Raw genomic sequence first — 13,760 nt, 5'->3', positions numbered from 1 at the left:
AAACAACATCAATTCTGCAAAAACGAAGAGCGATCAATTTGGTGAAAATGACACTCAGTCGCGAAAAACAGATACAAGAATGACTTTCCCGATTCAGAGGCCATCGAGAGCCAATCTGCTGAGGAACTGGAAAAATAATTATGCTGTCTGCAAGGCTGAGGATGAGGAGACTACACCACACATGATTAGAAAAATGGTTGTCGTAGAATTGCCGAAGAAATTAGTGAAGATGCTGCAAAGACTCGAGCAGATTACTAGGACTCCTCAAACTGCAGCAGAGAATGATTTTAGCTAGCTTCTCATTAGTTCTTCCATTTGCATGTGGAACAATGAACATGCAAATGGAAAAAAGTTGGAGACTTTTAGAATAACAAATCCTTTGGTTGTTTCTGATCAATTAATCTCCCTATCCGTCCTATTTACATGTAGTCTCACTTCAAGTCTCCATGACACAGAATTCACTACAGTAAGGATAAGAAAGCCATGCCTAATTTAATTCATAAATTGACTTCGTAATGAGTTAATAAATAACCAGGTAAAGTGTTTTACCTAATGATGCTATATAATGCAGCTCATTCACAACACCAAGATTTCATTTGGTTCATATGAAGGATGAGAGCAGCAAGCAAGAAATAGATTACTTCTTTCGGTTGCATTGACTGATGTACCATATGGTTTGCATTAGCTGTTTTTCTCTTGTTTATATAAATCTATCCTACTTTTTTATAGTTGTCAAATTAGTAGTAAGTTTAGGAAATGCTTAAATTACATTGCTGCATGACTTGTACTTGTTTTAGTTAGGAGAGCAGATGCACTTGTTTTCCTTATTCATCTGTTGACCATTGGTAGAAGATTTAAGATGTGAGGTCAAACATCAGCTTTGTTTTGACAGCAATGTAGAACAAGAAGGGCTTTCTCTATAATGTCTGAGAAGAAGAGCTATGCACTTTATTTTATCCATTTTATCTTTCAGAGGTGGAGTGTCCTCAGGAAGCTAAGGTTTCACATATGCATATTGTTGGGATTTTCCACTTGGTTCTTATGTGAAAATAGAATTAAATGCTTTGAAGTTAGATGAGATAGATATCCTTTATTTAGGGCTTCAGATGATTGTTTGTACTCACAATTCAAGACAACTGAATTTGATGGCTTGCTGGATAAATATAACATATCATAAGACTTAGTTAACTATGTAGTTGATTCAAAGTAAATCTTCATTCTTTTTAGTAAGATTTATTGTATCATAATATATTCTCATATATTATGTGTTATGTTCTCAGTATGTATATATCGGTATAGATCGATAAAATAAATTATATTTTTTTAAATGAAAGATATTGAGGGTAGCATCCATCATCAATTTTTTTTTATCTTAGGTTATACACTTTTGGTAAGATTTACAATACTTCTGCTAAAGTAATCAAAATGGTAGACAACATGAAATCAAATAACTATTATATGTTGTAATTCAGGGGAAAGTCTTTTTTCTAAGAAATGGAAGCCAAATAAAGGCTGGAAGATTGAAACAAATTGTTGGAAATTTTTGTGTTTAATTTATACTTATCCCATTCTCGTCAACAAAAATGCAGATTTATTCTTTTATAAAAAAGGAGTAGCCACCTGAAACAGAGACAAAAGATTGGGATTGTCTGTATCATATTTCATTTTTCTTTCTGAAAGCTGAGGCACTTTATCCTAATTATTAGACTACAATATGATATTTCATTCAAGAGCAACTTAATTCATCTATTTCACTCATTACTGACAACATCAGATTGAGAAGGCAAAGGATGATGCTCTCTCTGATTTGAGCAACATGATGAGTGTATGGCTATTTCTGAGATTGAGAGGTTAGTGGACTTTATATGTTCTTGATGTTTCTGGAATTTGGCATATGTCTTCTGGTCCTTGGATTTTGTCACAGACTAATTGACTAACTAATTAGATCTAAAAAATCAGAAACAGGATCTTGGATCCATTTGTTGCACTAATTAAATTGTTTAAGCATAAAAAAGACTAAATTATTCCTAAATCTTTAGTTAATAAGTTTTTTTTTTCAAGACTTTTATTTTTTTTAATATGAATATGAAAAAGAAATACTTTATTTCTGTCTTTCCTCTCCTCTATTGTCGCCACTCATATTTTCCCATACATGGGAAACTTATGGTTTTTGTAAATAAAATTTTAACTTATTTTTTTACAATTTATTTCTTAAATTATGATTCAAGATTAAGGAAATAGTTGATTTTGCTACTGTTTAGGTAGATATTACATAAAAAATATATAGTTAATTTAATCCAAAAATTATTTTATCTTTTTTACCTATCCCTATCTCTTGTTCTTGATGGGAGGGAACAAGGAGAAAATGAATTGGTTGATCCTCTATTTTTTTTCTCTGATTATTTCTATATTTATGAAAATTTCTTAACATTTTTAATTATAATTAAAATTTTTGGATATTTAAATATTCTCATATTTTAATAAACAAAAGGTTAATGAATTTCATGAAATTTTACAATTTCCCATTATTCTCTAATTGATTAAATTATTGTGATGTGTTGATTTAATTGATTAAAATCCGTGAAATATTCGAGCAAGTAATTACCCATATAAAAATATAATATATATATATATATTAATTAGTATGATCTTGTTTTAATTTTGAATTACCAAAAATAATAATAGTTTGACATCTTTAAATGTCTTAGTTTGATTATAATTGGCGCATATTATAATTAGATGATAATTAGAATATTAATAGTCAACAAACATATATTAATTATGATGACATACATAAGTAAATATTAAACTGCCCTTTAATAACGGTGTATCAAACATGCCAGATGAGCTACCCGGCTCGTTATTGGCGGAAATTACCTGATTGATGTCTGGATACGATGCCAAGGCGAGTGAGTGAACGGGTAGGACTATAATATTCGGCAAGGAAAAAAAATCGAAAAAGGGCAATAAGCCGCAACGGTCTAATTTCTGTTATTTAAGATTATATATGTTTCTTCCTTGACCGAATTGGAGTCTTTCTCATCCCTCCAAGAAAAGTCGTCTTCTGCTCTTGAGAGACTCCGTCCTCCCGCTTTCCTATTCTCTTCGCGTTCTCAGCCCACTTTCTCCGACGCGATCGTCGCCAGCAGAGCGCATACTTCCCTCTTTTGACTTCCACCTGCCTCTACGGTTTCTTACTTTGTCGTTGGCTCTTGGTATCGTACGCCTATTTGATTTCCAAGGTATGGTCCTCTCTTTGATGTTCTTGTGATCGTGTTGTTTTGATATCAGATCTTTGATGTTTCCATCGAAGAACTTTTTTTTTTTAAAGCACTTTAAAGTGTTGGATTGGGGTCTAAGTTTGATTTCTCGTAAGCTTTGATATAGGGGTACACCTATTTGATTTCCAAGGTATGGTCCTCTCTAAGAGATTGAACTCTTTGCTCTTCGATTTGAGTTCCCTCCCAACCGTGATCGTTTTCTGTTTGATGTATTGTCACAGAGTGGAAGATGTCGGATCCGAGCTACCCCTTTGTTTTTTTGTGACTTCTATTGACCTGCTATATTTACATGTCAATTTGGGAATCAGTTTAGGGTTTCTCGCTGCGGATAATCGTCCGGTACTTGTAGATTGATCCATTTTAGGTTTAATCTTAGTGGTGTAAATTGGCCTCTCGGTGGCTACTATTCAGGTTTTCACATAACCATGTTTGATCGATATTTAGTAGAGGTTATTGTGTGAAATAAGGTCTTGGTTTGTCGGCTGGTAACCGAAGCAGAATGGCTGGAGAAAGTGTCTGTTACTAACCTCAACATATGAATTCTTCCGGTGTTAACCATTGATCTGTTTCTTGATTCGTCATTCTATTCCCACTACATATATGTTGATCCTTGAACAATTTTTTATTTTTAGTTTTCTGAATTTCTTCATTCAGGGTATATATTTCTTCATCTATTTAATTAGACAGCTTAGTACAGTGTCAGTATGTTCTTGTATAGCGAACTCTCTGTAGAATCCATGTCTTGACTGTCAGAAATAATGGTCCCGTTTAATTTTTTGAATGTTATCTTGTTTTCCATGTCTAATCTTTTCCCACTGTGATCTGCTTTGGCTCGAGAAACTATGACTTGTTATTTTGTTTTTCATGGTCGATCCTGTTTGGTCTGATGTTCGGGTTTTTGCCCACTGTTCTCAAGTCAACCTGTTGCAGCACAACTGCTTTCCTGGTTGCTGTTTTCTCTCTGTTTGGTTTATATTAGCTTCTTCAAGATTGTTGCCTTGTGAGGTTAAGCCTTACTTCCACAGTGAGGTTGATCCTATGTGACCAAGGCTGGAACCTTGCCAGATCCTATATTGACGAGTCTCAAGCACTAGGCTAGGCTGCCCTTTTCAGTCTTTTACCTTGTCTTACCTTTAGATGTTAAAGAGTTAAATTGTTGTCTGTGTCACTAGGTCTGTGATGCTCTTTCAATCTGTAACTTTTTTTTTTGTTGCTTATTGTACTTCTATTCATAGTGAACAAAAATTATTAATTATTCCTTATACCTTTATTCTTTTCTTTTATAGTGCTAGGTTCCATTGTTGAGTCTGCAATACTGCTTCTGTTGATAACCCTGTCATCTTCAAACAGAAACTAATTCTACGTCAAGATGAGCACTAGGAGGACTCCCCTGTCGGGCAATAAGCAACATCATGCCAAACCTGGACCTTCTCGCAACAACCCTTTCGAGTCTGTTTCTGACTCAGAACTTGATCTAAACATCAATTCTGCTAAAACTTCGTCGGCGCCTATGGTCAGCAAGGCAAAAATGAAAAGCAATCAGTTTGGTGAAAATGTTAATGAAGAAATTGGGTGGGAATCATCGGCAGCTTGGGGATACTCAGCTGCGAAAAACAGTTACAAGAATGACTTCCGTGATTCAGGGGGCATAGAGAACCAATCTGTTCAGGAACTGGAAAATTATGCTGTGTACAAGGCTGAGGAGACTACAAATAAACTAAATGGTTGTCTAAGAATTGCTGAAGAAATTAGAGAAGGTGCTACAAAGACTCTTGTCACCTTGCATCAACAAGGTGAGCAGATTACTAGGACTCATCAAACTGCTGCAGACATTGAGCACGATCTTAGCAGGGTATGCATCTTATTAGTTTTGCCCCCTTTTCCATTTACATGTTGAACAATGAATATTTCTTTATTTAGACATGGTAGCTTAGTAGACAAAGTGAATTTTAGGATAACAAATTCTTTGGTTATTTATTTTTAATAAACTCGTTTCTAGCGTAAGGCCTCCCTATCCTATTTACATCTTGTCTCACTTTTAAGTCTCTATGACGCTGAATTCATTACATTAAGGATAAAAAAAGCCATGCCTAATTTAATTCATATATTGATCTTGTGGCTTTCTGCACTATCTTTAACTATGTAACGAGTTAAACAAATATCCAGGTGAAGTGTTTTATCTAATGACGCCACACAACTGAACTCATTCATAACACAAGGATCTATCAATTTTCAAAGGTTTGCAACTAAGGGTCAGTTACTGCATTGATGCCAGTCTTTGACATTTTTAATTTGTAAACATGTGGTTCGTATGAAGGATGAGAGCAACTAGCAACAACTAGATAGCTTCCTCTAGTTGCATGAACTGATAAATTATAGGGTTTACATTGGCTGTTTTCCTGTTGGTTATTTTAATTTGTCTTTCTTTCTTCTAGTTGTTAAATTAGTAATAAGTTCATGGACTGATCTTTCCAGATGTTAACCTAAGTTATGGCAACACTTAAATTACCTCATAATTTGTACTTGTTTTAGGTAAGGAAAATCGATGCACTTGTTTTAGTTCATATGTTAACCATGGTAATAGGTTTATGCTGTGAGGTCAAACATCAATTTTTGTTTTGACAGCATTATAAAACAACGTTCCGCTTTCTCTATAATGTTGTTGACCACATGTGGATACGAAGATTTATGCACTTTATTTTATCGATTTTATCTTTCTGAGCTTCCATCCTGCCTAGTTAAAGAAAAAAAAAATGCAATATTTATATGGTGGAGTGTCCTCAATTCCGCTGACTCTTCTGACAAGAAGCAAGGTTTCACATGTGCATATTGTAGGTGTTTCCATTGGGTCCTCATGTAAATATAGGATTAAATGCTTTGAAGCCAGATGGACTTCAGAACAATATAATAGAATTTTGTTGGCATGTCTTTGAGCTAAAGTTGGTGCGGAATTTGTTATGGGTTATTCATCGAAGGCTTCAGATGATTCTTCATACTCACAATTCAAGTTAAACTAAATTTGATGGCATGCTAGATGAATATAGCTTAGCATAAAGCTTTAATTAAACTATGTACCTGATTTATTTATGCGAAGTAAATATTTATCTTCATTCTTTTTAGCAAGAAGGATTCCATGGTCTTGGGGGTAGCATCTGACATCAATTTCTTGATACTTTTTGTTAACTGTTCCATGTTTTGATCAAGCAAAGCACTTAGTACTTAAAAGGCTGACTCCATTAAATCAATCATGATATGCATCAGAATTACTTTTAGGTACGTATTATGTTCTAATGGTGGAAGTCCTAGCTGATTAATTTGTTTATGTTCATTCAGGGTGAAAAGCTTTTGGGAAATCTTGGAGGCTTGTTTTCTAAGAAATGGAAGCCAAAGAAAACACGAGAAATAAAAGGACCACTTCTAACAAGAGGTAGGTTGAAACAAATTGTTGGAATTTTTTGTGTGTAATTTGTTCTTATTGCCTTCTCATCGACAAATATGTAGATGATTCTTTTATAAAAAGGAGTAGCCACCTGGAACAGAGACAAAGATTGGGATTATCAGCTCCCCGTCCCCGATCAGAACCTCGACACTTTTCTTCTTCTGAACCTACATCTACACTTGAGAAAGTTGAGGTACTTGATACCAATTGGATTACAGTATGATTTTATCATTCAATAACAACTTAATTCATCTGTTTTACTGATTACATCAGACTGAGAAGGCAAAGCAAGATGATGCTCTTTCTGATTTGAGCAACTTGCTAGGCGAATTGAAGAATATGGCTATTGACATGGGTTCTGAGATTGAGAGGTTAGTTGACTTTATATCATCTTGATGTTTCTAAAATATGTCTGTCATGTCCTTGGGTTATCTATACATAGGTTCTATTTGTTGTTCTAGGCCTCAAGTTATCGTCAAATCGAACAACATTAAGACAATGCTGACCTCAACACTAGATCATGAAAAAAGTAATACATAATTCAAAATGGTGTCAGGCAATTATAGATGAATCCTGCTGTGTCCATTCTTCGACCAAATGTGAACTTACATGGCTACTAAAAACGTTCTGTTTCGTCATGGAATTCGTCATTCTTGATGGATGCATAGATACCCTTATTTAACCTTTTTTCACTTGTAAATGGACAATATGCATCTGGTTAAAGGTGCATTTTGTTTATAGCAGTCAGATAAAATCTATCTATTTTCTGCTTTTAAAGGATTATACAGTTCGATTAATCTATACTAACCAAAATATCATATAATCTTTTAGTTTGGTGTTCCAAGTTCCATAATCTTTGATACTTGCTTTTTTCCCCTTAATTTACCTCAAAGAATAACTTCCTTTTTCCATCTTTTCTGTTTGGAATTGCAGGCAGACCGGGGCTTTGGATCATATGGAGGATGATGTGGAAGAGGTAAATTTCAGAGTCAAAGGTGCAAACCTTCGAGGACGCCGACTGCTTCGAAAGTAGATCTCATTTTTATGGCTGCATTGACACCCTGATTAGGGCAAACTTTGTGCTTTACTGGAACAAAATTGCCATTGGTATGTATACTCGAATGTCTCACTTGTGCCAGAAAGGATCTTATTTCAACATATACTTCTCTTAATCTTGTATTATAGGGCAAGTCTTTATCTCCATATGAGCTACATCTTACACCGACAGATTTGAAATGTATTTACGTGTGGGATGGTTATTTAGAGATCATTTAAACAGTCATGTTTTTTTTTTATTTCTAAATTATATATATATATATATATATATATATATATATATATATATAAAACCATTCATCATCTGAAAAACTAAGAGATGAAAAACCTAGGCAATGCTCAAAATGGAGATTGATCACAAACTCATTCATCATCTGATCCAAAATATAAAATCCATTCCAGTTGAAAAGAGGCAAAAATTCATAACCAATGGATACAGTAAAACAGTTGACAGCTCTAATTTATGGTTCTATATTCAAAAGAAAGACCAGAGTTTTCCAGTGTACCACATACATAATAAATATTTCTTAATCAGGAGGAAACACAAACCGAGTCTCTGTTAATGTCTTGATTTCATGAAAATAGAATTGCCTGAAGGAACCTGCCTGCCAAAGCCAAACTATTTGATGTAAAGCCAATGCAACGTCCAAAGTTTACATTTAGAAAATTCTTGTAGAAATACAGTAAAATTTGGAGTATTTAATCAAGCTAAGCTAAGCTACTTGGAACGCAAATCTACTTAAGACTCACAGCTTGGTCATATATATATATAGTTCTGCAGTTGATGCAGTTCAAGTACCAAACCACGTAATTGCAGTATAAATTCCACATCTGCCAAGTTACCAACAAATCAATCTAACAGTATGTGTCTAGCTGCACACATACTCACGTAGCAAAGCTAATGCATGGCCGATGCCGAAACTCGTGATGCTTAGGTTACACTTTTGAATAAAAATAGTTTTATTACATGGCTCTACCAACATAGTTAGGTCATCGAACAATTTATCAAAGATATGAACCATACTACTTTATTTAATCACAAGCCAAGCAGACATGCACAACTGCTCCAAAACAACAAAAAAAGCCATTGTCCGAAGGCAAACTAACGGCTTAAGTTTTGATGTGGACAAACTAATAAAGGGCTATATCCTCATTCTGATGAGGTTTTCTGGTGTCTTTGTCATAATTTCCTACTGTATTTCAACAAACACCTTTCATTACATTTCACGGCAAGTACAAGAGGCATCCAAGTTGTATCATTGTTTTTGGAAACCTTTAACAGCAAGTGTTTCTTGTAGTCCTAATTATCATCCCAGCCTTCTGCCTTTTATCTGACTACTACAAATTTAAGCTTCCTTAACACACTGTGAAATTCATTTTGCTAAATATAGCAAATACCAAAGCATGAACAGATGAAGCCATATTCTTTTTTCTGTAAGTGAGAACCACAACCATGGCATGATAAAGTAAAAATAGCAATTTTCAGGCACATTGCAAGAAAAACATAATATGCTTATGTCAGACTGAACCAGAAAGCGGTTCTAAAATCTGTATCAAAAGTTCAAAAATGAACTAATAAGTTGCCAATAGCAACTGTCCTATATATCTATATATTAGCAGTAGTTCAACTTGAATGTTCAAATGTATTTCTCCACAACCTACATGCTATTTGCTACATGTAAAAGAGAGTTTTATTTCAAATTTATACCATCAGAGACCTTCTTCCCTGGCAAAAAAGGATTAAATTTTCTCAAAGACACATGGCTTGTCAAAAACAGAGCACCCTTTTCATGTAGGTTATCATCTGGCACGCGGATCATCCACTAGTTTCACTAATAGAGAAAAAAAAAACTAAGGGTAGGCAGGCAAGAACATCTCGTATTAAATCTAAAAAGTCACCAGGTCAATATGATTCGTCAGCCTATCAATGAAGAGAAAAGACAATTAAGGCATTAGGATGGATGGGTGGATACGATTATGATGAAAAGCTAGGGAGAAGGCCAGTTAACTTCTTCGCCCCTTGGAACCTTTTGAATCCAAATGTCAAATACTTTAAGGCAAGTGGTAAACGTATGCTTAGATGAGTTAGAATTTATCTAATAGTTATGCACGAATCATGAGGAAATCACAAGATTAAGGGTTAATTACATATTATCCCCTGCAGTTAGCTACCTTTAACATCTCGATTCCTACACTTTAAAAGTTACATTGGCATCCCTATAGTTACGAAAGTGAAACATTTAGGTCCATTTACCCTAACTCCCCATCGGTTTTGCCAATGAAAATACGAAAACAAAGGACAAAAAATATGATTTCAACGTTCTAGTTGGTGGTGGTGGACGGTGTCGGTGGTGGCGGACGACGGCACCATTGGAGGGTAGCGGGTGGTTGTTGTGGATGAGAAGAACAACGGCGAGAGGTGAGAGTCACTCTGCATCGGCGTCGACGCAGTTGCCGAGTGATGAAAGGACCGCTCGACATCTGCATCAGTACATATGCAGTTGCCGAGCGAGACCGCTTTGCATCTACATTGGCATCGACATAGATGGTGGTAGCCGCCACGATGTCTATGGCGAAGATGGTGGCAGCCTCGCCACTGACCCGTTGGGCGGATTACTAGACCCGAAGCTGGGGTCGTCAAAGCTACTGCTGCTCCCCTCGCTATCGCGTCATTTCTGCCATGGGCATGAAAAAGGGGAGATAAGAGACTCGTCGGAGGAGTTCTATTCGCTGCGGTTGTCTTCAATCGGGAAGGGAAGCTATGGAAGGCTGGTAGGCAAGTAGTTGTCGAGCTCCTGGTGGACATATCCAATGATGGTAGGAACATGTGGGTCCCGAAATTCGATGCTTAGTATGTCGTCATATCCGTCGTCGACGCAGTTGCCAAGCGGCCCTCATCTATCGCAATCACTCTCCTCATCCACAACAGCCACGCGCGGCCCCTAACGATGCCGTTGTTTGCCGCCCCCGACACCGTCCGCCACCATTGTCATTGTCCGTCACCACCAACTGAAACGTTAAAATTATCTTTTTGCCCTTTGTTTTTGTGTTTTCGTTTGTAAAACCAACGAAGTTAGGGTAAATGAACATAGATATTTCACTTTCGTAACTATATGACTGTCAATACAACTTTTTAAAGTGTAGGGACCGAGATACTAAATGTAGCTAACAATATGTAATTAGCCTCAAGATTCATGTAAGTATTAAAATCATCCACTAGGAAAACCTAGGAAATTGGTTAACAAATCAACATCAATAAAGTGTATGATACGAGAATATACTGCTAATGTGGTGAATCACATCAACTTCTTAGATGAAATGCCTCCTGGGCAATCGGCAAACTCGCAGGTATTACAATGTCAAAAGCAATTCAGTAGGGAAACATAAATGAGAATGGCAATTGATTTAGCCAAAATGATTCTGTAGCAGAAAATACTATTCATGAATCCTATGCCATCCACTTCTATCTAGCAATCAAAGCAAACAATGGTGCAGTTATTGATATGGAGGCCACAACTACAAGCACTAAATTCACAAAACCAGCAAACCTAAATCGAGTCTTTCCCCCAAATCCCCAATCGAGCTCACGAAAGCATACTAAATTGAGTCATCCCCCACTGCACCCAGCGTAAATTTCATACCTTTCGACCGAGTGCTTCACGGGCTCTCGGCCTCCATGACGCTTTTTATCCTCGGGGCGTAGAGAGAGTACACCACCGCCTGCCTCTTTGCGACCTCGAGTTGGGACTTCCCGTCGGCGAAAGCCGCAACGATGGAGGAGGGATCGGTGAGACCCCGGTTGTCACGGAACCCATCGATCGCACGCCTCTTCGCGTACTCCCGTATGTTGTAGTCGGAGAACTTCGTCGCCGTGCGGAGGAACGAGCGGAACAACGAGAGCACCTCCGGTCGCGAAGCAGACGAAGCCATCGCCGTCGAACGATATCCCCCAATCAGGAACTCATGGGTTAGATTGGCGCATGTCCCGTTTCCCCGTTTCTCATCCACGTTTCACTTCCCCGCACTTCTCGATCACCGATTCCGTTTCACGGGAAACTTCCGGACTCCTCTTTTGTTTCAATAATAATTAAAATAAAAAAGAAAACAAAAGAAATACAATTTAACTCACTGATATATTCTCAGAGAGGAATATTTAATTTTGTAGCCATATTTATTAAGGAAAATACGATGTATTCAAATCAGATTTATGACATATGTATATGAATTTTACATAAATTTGACACACCAATAACAAATAAATCGGATAGTTAATGGTCACTCAATTAGAATATTTAAATTGGTATCAAAATCATGAATTCGAATTTTTGTATATACCGCTTTTGTTTTAGTATTTAATTAAAAATATTTGTATCGGGATTTTATTCACGCGTTAAGTCTAAATCGACTTAGATAAAGGAGAAGATATAGATTTATAAATATAGATATTAAATAACTTAAGGAAAAAGGCTTACAAACTGACTGTTAATGGTTTGCAGTAAATCTTTTGGAATTTTATGTTGATTAGTTGACATGATGAGTGATGACTTTGTTCTTTCACTACCAACTTTTCTATGGCAATGTTTTGCAAGGAAACCAATTGTAATTTGCTTGATCAATGTGGTGTTGTTGGTAATGTAGAAGAATAGCCCACACACAGATATTTGTCTTCTTTAACCTTCTCAGGGAGCTCATCTGTTCCTGCCTTCTTCTTGCACTTCACTGCCTTCATCAATTCCAACTTACATTCCCTTGCTAAATCAACCAAGTATGAGGGAATCTTTCAGAAAGCAAAAGACAGAATCATTCATCTGTCAAACTAAAGAGAGAAATAATTTTATTACCTTTTGGGAATGGAGAACAGCTACCAACAGCCTTGGACTTGTACTACTGAATCCAAACATCAGGACCTCATGCAGTTCTTAGCAGTTGCTGGCTTTACTTGTGCATGCTCCAATATTCCCTACCCCTCTCTTTTCTACTCAAAAAGTACATCACAGATAACATGCATATCAGCTTTTCTGATGAATCATGGAATCCTAGTGGTAGAGGATTTATTACACACTGCATGTAGCTTAACAGATGAAGATATTCTGACTGATGGATGATGCATCCAGCAAGAAGAAGAGGACATAAATAAAGATACCAAGCCTTCCTAGAATACAAGCTTCACATGTAAGAAGATGAGTTAGATTAACAAGATAAAATGTCTAGCAAAAGGTAATACATGTGAGTTGCCCTTCTTCAGGGGTGCAAGGCATGTGACAATCTGTTCCCCTTTGATTCCTGCAATTTTACAAGTGAATGGAACATGATGCTGATCAATTTAAACAAACAAATCATTCCACACCAGAGCTATGCCAAATTCACAAAAAATATTAACTTTTGAGCAGTAGATTTCACAGGGTTACAGATGAATTTAACCGATTTGTGAAATGCAAATGGCATATAAGAACTATGGACAAGAGGAGAATAATTTGAGGAGAAAAACTCTGAACTGCCAACCAACAGAACCAAAGTCACTTAGTGGTAGTATACATGAAACAGAGATAATTATATACACAATCACCAATTATATACACAATCACCAATTTTGTACAAGAATAACTAAATTCAGACCATTTCATAAGGAGGAAGTCTATAACAGTGCCAGAAATACAACAACAGAAATGGCAAAGACGGTTAATTGTATAAATCATCAAAAAAGGTCTGAAAAAACATCCAGAAAAAACAGAAACAAAAAAAAATTAAAACCTATTTACGTCTAAGCATGAATTGAGATGCGGATCTCTCCTCCTTTTCGAGCGGTCCAATATGGTCTATTCATTTCTTTTCTCTCTTAAGCTCTCACTTCAAAAAAAGACTTGAGATTCAAAACATGGAAGACACCTTGCCCCATGCCATCGCCACGAGCTTGATCTTTTGGTACTGCTCCTCTTCTCGTCCTCCTTCCCCACCGTGTACTGGTATACTAGCACAAATTTGAT

The 13,760-nt window shown here is 36.3% G+C and overlaps 1 protein-coding gene across 4 annotated transcripts; it reads left to right on the top strand.

Moving 5' to 3' along the window:
* Positions 1 to 3,041: 3,041 nt before the first annotated feature.
* Positions 3,042 to 7,998, top strand: LOC135635658 (SNAP25 homologous protein SNAP32-like). Of its 4 annotated transcripts, none has more exons than XM_065146886.1 (6): positions 3,042 to 3,242; positions 4,632 to 5,133; positions 6,615 to 6,708; positions 6,783 to 6,913; positions 6,994 to 7,091; positions 7,654 to 7,998. In XM_065146886.1, the coding sequence occupies exons 2-6, from the start codon at positions 4,651 to 4,653 to the stop codon at positions 7,751 to 7,753; spliced, it is 906 nt and encodes a 301-aa protein (XP_065002958.1). In that variant the 5' UTR covers positions 3,042 to 3,242; positions 4,632 to 4,650; the 3' UTR covers positions 7,754 to 7,998. The 4 variants fall into 4 exon arrangements, with proteins under 4 accessions (XP_065002958.1, XP_065002959.1, XP_065002962.1 ...); XM_065146887.1 differs by having other exon boundaries at positions 4,568 to 5,133; XM_065146890.1 differs by lacking the exon at positions 3,042 to 3,242 and adding an exon at positions 3,287 to 3,411.
* The last annotated feature ends 5,762 nt before the right edge of the window (positions 7,999 to 13,760 follow it).

The sequence above is a fragment of the Musa acuminata genome, chromosome BXJ3-4, assembly GCF_036884655.1.
Source record: "Musa acuminata AAA Group cultivar baxijiao chromosome BXJ3-4, Cavendish_Baxijiao_AAA, whole genome shotgun sequence".
Lineage (NCBI taxonomy): Eukaryota > Viridiplantae > Streptophyta > Magnoliopsida > Zingiberales > Musaceae > Musa > Musa acuminata.
This window is presented reverse-complemented; position numbering and strand designations above follow the sequence as displayed.

What these genes read in the sequence shown, in the direction of transcription:
- LOC135635658 (XM_065146886.1), top strand. Translation starts at nt 4,651, where the DNA reads ATGAGCACTAGGAGGACTCCCCTGTCGGGCAATAAGCAACATCATGCC. An exon ending in AGGACCACTTCTAACAAGAG is followed by an intron (nt 6,709 to 6,782) that starts GTAGGTTGAAAC and finishes ACAAATATGTAG; the next exon opens with ATGATTCTTTTATAAAAAGG. An exon ending in ATGGGTTCTGAGATTGAGAG is followed by an intron (nt 7,092 to 7,653) that starts GTTAGTTGACTT and finishes TTGGAATTGCAG; the next exon opens with GCAGACCGGGGCTTTGGATC.